General features: G+C 46.0%; 1 protein-coding gene across 1 annotated transcript in view; it reads left to right on the top strand.

Annotated features, from left to right (window-relative positions):
• Positions 1-4,001, top strand: part of LOC125943687 (uncharacterized) — a 4,060-nt gene extending 59 nt beyond the window's left edge. The window contains exons 1-2 of the mRNA XM_049663149.1: positions 1-284; positions 3,606-4,001. The exon at positions 1-284 is cut by the window's left edge and continues 59 nt beyond it. Coding sequence (XP_049519106.1) covers positions 24-284; positions 3,606-3,683 — 339 coding nt within the window. The 5' untranslated portion in view covers positions 1-23 and the 3' untranslated portion in view covers positions 3,684-4,001. The remainder of the gene's footprint in view (positions 285-3,605) is intronic.
• The last annotated feature ends 1,999 nt before the right edge of the window (positions 4,002-6,000 follow it).

The raw sequence follows: 6,000 nt of genomic DNA, 5'->3' as shown, positions 1-6,000 counted from the left end.
CTGCTGCGACGGCATCCGCGGACATGGTGCCCCGGAGGTGGATGACCACGCTGGCCGCCCTCACGACACTCATGACGTCCACCACCGAGCGAACGACACCGCCGCCGCCGCCCCAGCTGGGCGGTGCACTGCGGTTCGACGATCAGCGGCAACCGCTGCGTGCCCGCACCGCCAAGCCACTGCGGGCCCAGTTGGCCGCGCTCACACCTTCGGCGGCGACTCTGGAAAGGCGCGCGGCACTCCGCTGGGGGACACGGAGGCTCGACCTGGTCACCGTGGCACAGGTGCACGCTGGCGCAGCACCGAGTGTACAAACCACGCTGCGATGAGGGGCGTGTTTCTTGACAAACGCGCCTGCATTTGCCTTAACATAGTGTGCTGCTCGCTAAGAGAGTATCTCCAAGGAGGGCAAATTTGGAAACAGCAGACAGGGGGAAAAAAATTCACAGACGATTACGATATTCCCTAATGCGAAATTTGAGCGCAGCTCTATACATGTTTTCATTTCGCGAAATATTGGCTGGCGCGGACAATCTGTCTCGTATGGCTCGTTGCAAACGGAACGAAGTGTGGCGCGACTGCCTCGCTAATCGGGAGATCGCGAGAGGCAGCGCGTGGGTGACGCGTGGGCGCGATTCACACCAGACCCCGCAGACAGACCTCCGCTCATGCAGCGCTTTGTTTCCATACATGGTATCGTTGGACGCGCTCGCCGCAATGCCATCGGTGAACAGACGACGGCACGCTACTCTGGCGCCATCTCGCAGCGGTCGTCGCCCGTCTTGCGCGGAACTACGCTTTTCTTCTTACGCTTTCGCCATACCCTCCTCCGCTTCCCTCCTCGCGCTCTCTTCGCTATCGCCGTCTTTCATCGCAGGCTGCGCTCCGCGTTCGCTCTTCATTCTTCGCTGTGCTCGTTCGATCAGTTACGCCAGGGGAGAACGCCGACGCAGGAACGGGCGCCTAAGAGCTGCGTTCTAAAATACATTTATACAGAGCGATTTAATCAGTATCGCCCATATGTCTGTAAATGTCACAGCATTGACTACTCAAGCTTTCGTATGGTATGTATATAGCACGTGCAGAGTATATATGGACGAAGGAAGAGGCGAACATTCGTTCCAAGTGTATATATGTCTTGCGAACTCATTGGCTACAATTTGTAGATTGAAATATGTGCCGCTAGTAAATAATTAAAAAGTTAATTAGTGTAGTTGTTAATTATTCAATTAAGCATGTTGATTTCTTGTAGAAGTAATGGCCGCCTCATCGAGTAGTTTACCTCAAGGTTTAGAATTGTGCTATCTACCACAGGCAATTTTTCAAAATTTGGTGCAACTAAAGAAGAAAAAGAAACCTTGTATGATACGTAAACACGTCAAACCAACTAGTACACAAGCACACCGATACGATCAATTGTAGGGCGTTATAGGGCGACTCTGCCAGATCGGTTTTCAGCGTAACGCAGCCACAATTTCCTAAAGTGAACGATGATAGGACTGATATGTTTTCATGACATTTTGGTAGCGTTGCTGAAGATCGAGCATGCAGCACTGGAACAGTGAAGGTCGCGCACGAAATAGTGGCCTTACTTTTGTCACCCTTGCACTACTCGTGACTTCCGTGTCTAAAGTAGACGCGCCGCGCACATATACATTGTCGACTAGGATAAGGCCATAACTCTTCGGTATGACATGATTTGATATGACATCATATCACTGATTATTCAGAGAGCCGGCATTACTTGCACGAGAAACCGAAACACATATTCAACAAATTAACAAAAATTATTTTATTTACCTTCCTAGTAACTTACTTTACGACACATATTGCAATTTACGAATTGTAGCCTGTGTGTTTGCAAGGGATATTCACTTAGAATGAATTTCCAGGATGACACCAGTTTGGAGATATGTGCCACCGAACCCGCCCTAAGAATGCACTGTTGTTCCGCTATACTTTTTAACAAAACGCTTTTTTATGCGATTGAAGCACAAAAGTATAACTGTAACGCCCATGTATTTTTTTTTTCGCACACTTTAGGAATGAATATCTCGAAACTGGTGTCATCCTGAAAATATAATGCCAAGTGGAAGCTTCGTGCGAACTCACCGGCTACAATTCGTAAATTGCAACATGTGCCGTAAGGCAACTAATTAAAAAGGTAATTAGTGTGCTTATGTTAATTATTCAATTATGCATTTCGTGTTCTCACGCTAGTAATGTCCGCCTCTTCGAATAATCCAGCAAGGACAAGAATTGTGCTATCTTCCACAGGCAGATAGATAACATGCAAAGTGCCACGAGCGGCCAGTCACGCATCAATTTTGCTTGTATTCGCTGGCTTCTTTCACGCTCGGAAAAACACTTAATGTAGCACGTATTGAGCAAGAGAAAGCTGTATCGGGAGTTTTTCATGTTGCTCTACAATTTTGTCATTAACACCTTTCATCTAATCATAATACTTGAGAAGTTGATTAATTAATTAGGACTAATGTAATTAGGCGGAATGCAAAAAATAATCTGAGTATCTCCAAGCGACGGCAAACAAAATTACCTTGGTTCTGTCCAGCTATGTGGCATTTTTAAATCCGATAGTTGGGACATCCTGTATAGACTCCTCAGAAAGGGGGCACATGAGCTTTTGTTTGAATTTTCAGCTGCTCGCCGCGTACATCGGCACATCGGTTCTCGCGGCGCAAGCGCTTGTAGACACGACCTTCACTGTGTTATGGACGGACTGCATTTGTCTATTCGCAATACACAAGCTGGCGAGGGGTTCTTTAATTAAGATGCTTTCTGCATACTGCGTCCACGGTGCTCGCCTATCCTATGCTCCCGCGATGCAGGTCAAGTTGAGTTCGACTTCCCACGAGTATCATCGATGATATTTGGTCCGATAATGATCGATCTAAATTGTGCTATTGTCTACCATATCCTACTAAGGCTCCTCGTACAATACATTGCACATTGCCTTCAATGCTTTTTCGAAATTTTCTAGAAAGTAATTACGCAAAATATTCATTTGGGGTAGGAAGTACGGTGTATGTGCAACTGTAAAAACGTGGTTTATTGATATTCTTGTCATACGCTTTCAAGAAATTTGGCACTCAGTTAATCTAGACTTCTCTGTCGTCCCAGATGGCCGAAATCAACCTTGAGGTGTGTTTCGAGATCACTGAGATTGTGTGAAAATATCGGACGTGTCAGCCACAATTGCAAGGTAGTACACGTAGTTCCATCTCTGCGTTTAAGCAATGAAATTCAGTTTTTACCATAGCAAACATGAGAGATGATGGAGATGCAGCTTTTGGCATCTAACCGTGGTATTTAAATTAAAAAAAAAATGTTTTTCAAGTTCATAACATAACAGCAGACAATAAAAACCACCTTGAAGAGCGATTATATCCAATATTGTTGTGTTCGGGTTTCAGGGGGATATGAATTACAGTGTAGGGCACTGTTGGAGCGTTTTTTTCTTTCAAATGTCCAAGAAAGCCTACAGAAGCCGACGTTCCGAGTAGGAGTACGGAGTACTGATATCGCTATATCAGTCGAGCAATTTCAGTGCGTAACCCGAGGAGCTCTTGTGCACCGCTGCGCAGGTGGCGCTAACAGCGGCCACCGTGTCCGCCCTGGTGCTGGGCCTGTCCTGTTACGCCGTGCCACAGCCAGCGAGCTAAGAGGGACGGTCGCCACTGCCGCTACACGAAGGTCTCCGACGGGACGGCGACGCCCGACAAGCGGCGCACGCTGAGAGTGTCGCCCGTCGGGCCTGCGGCCAGGTGCAACCGCGACAACTGGGCTTCCATCTCGCTCGTCAACCTGCTCAACAACTACCCGGCGGCGCGGGATGTCGAAGCGGGTCTCCCGGCCAACGACGACCGTGGCGACGACGTCTACAGCAGGACGAGCGGCACCATCTGACCGCCACGTTCCTTCATGCACTGTTGTGCGCGTTTATGTGAATGCTCTAAAGAAAGGCGCCTGGGCGTTGTTAAAAAAAGTATTTCCGGGACACCGCTGGAAATGCACCACTACTTGTTGCGTTTGTATAATGGTACGTTTGGACGTCTTGAGGGTGTCGAGCCTGAACTTTACGCGACTGAAGAGAGGATGAAGGAAGACGTTGAGAACGCACGGAAAGAAAGAAGAGAGACGTAGCCGCGTTCGTGCCCTTTGTCTTTCCGTGCGCCTCAGCGTCTTTGATCGTGCCGCCTTTCGTCGTGCATAAAATGCGCGTGCCACTTTTAAAAATTTTCGCGAACTTACTAGCCGAAACTATGCAGTGGTTAACTGCACGATACATACGGCTGAGCCGTCACGGGGCGCGTGTTATTGAGTGCAAATCCCACCGCTACGTACTCCCATACATTATGCGTCTTGTGTAAAAATGAACTAAATCCCACAGCCGGATGTACCACTTTCTATTACTATAGTGAAGAAAAAAAAATGGAAAAAGGTCCATTCACTATGGCTTCGAGGGAAGGTATCGCGTCTTTTTAAAAAGTGCATTCCAGTGAACCTTCTGCGCTCTATGGCTTGATTTTCGGTAATCCTTGAATACGCGATATGTCAGTCAGCAAAAATGCGCATGAACACAAAGTGCCGCAATTTAAAGCTATATTTATTTGGTTCTGTGCTTTCGCAAGGTGCCTTAATTAACAGGAAACAAATATTGCTTCGTCTTTTCGGTATTTATTGGCGCAGAATGCATGTAGTAAACATCCACAACAAATTGAGGCCACAGTTCCCTCTATAAAAAGAAGTTATTTAGTAGCATAAAATTTTATTTCTCTTAGGAAAAAGTTGTCTATAGTTTCACGAGACTGTAAAAAGCTTTCTTTTAGCCGTTATGTGCGCGACATCTTTTTCTTTCTTTATTTCTTCTTTTTCTTTCTTTCTTTTTTCTTTTAGAGCTACCACGATATCACGCGCATCAGCTTTCTATAGTGCTTCCTTCGCAGACACAGCAGGTCTTCAATCATGACAGACGTATTTTTCATCTGCGATGGAGACCTTGACGCCATGTTTCTTTTTCCTCCATACGTTGCGCACTCGGTTACGATAACGAACCCGAGAGAACTTGCCTGCATTTAGAAAGCACTACTCTTTCTAACCAGCTAATGACAATCTTCCAAAGAAGGACGGACATAGAAATGCGACTCAAGTTATTCTAAATTTCGCATCTCTAGCTTTCCCGCATAGCACAAGGCCACATACGTAGCGGCATGATTCGATCATTGCGGAGAAGCTAGCTCGCAGGATTTGTAGATACGCTTTGCTGACAGTGAGATGTCGTGGGTAATTTCAACTCAGTAATGTAGGGAGTCTCACGATTATGGAGCCAATAATCGCTTGGGTGCGTAGTGTCTGCAGTTGGACACGTCAAAGTTGCACCAATAACAAACGCAAAAAAAAAAAAATAAATAAAGCCGATCCAACACACACACATTGGAATCTTATATAAAGCGATTTTGACCCGCGAAACTAAAGTGCCACTGGTGCTGCCACATTCCTTCATATTTTCGAGTTCGCAATCTTCTCAGCTATGATTGACCCAGAGGACTGCTACGGCCTCTCTGATTGGCTCAAAATGCCGTTATTGGTGAACTTCACAATGTCCCGAACAGCACCCAGCAAAACTTTCTTAATAAAAATGCTGATAATTTAACTTAGCAGGCTATGCATACTATGTGCACGTTTCTGATGTGCCTGGGTCTCTTTCGGGCACATTGACCTTGCATGAGATAATTCTGCTGCTGCACCTGAAATATTTTTTTTAGGTTTGCGGCATGGAGTGTGTGCAGCTCACTAAAAATCGAAATCGAAACTACCGTGTTTTGCTGCAGCCTGTTTATAAGGTTTATAAAGGCCTGTTTCTGCAGCCTGTTTCTAATATTTCCAAAGAAATATTAAAAAAAATTGTTTCCGACAGAATTAATTAGCGTCTAATAGATAATTACATTATTACGACCTTGTACGGCACATTAAGTGTGC

The sequence above is a fragment of the Dermacentor silvarum genome, chromosome 2 (genome assembly GCF_013339745.2).
Source record: "Dermacentor silvarum isolate Dsil-2018 chromosome 2, BIME_Dsil_1.4, whole genome shotgun sequence".
In the NCBI taxonomy this organism is placed as follows: domain Eukaryota; kingdom Metazoa; phylum Arthropoda; class Arachnida; order Ixodida; family Ixodidae; genus Dermacentor; species Dermacentor silvarum.
Note: the sequence above shows the minus strand (reverse complement) of the source record. Positions and strands in the feature narration are given on the sequence as shown.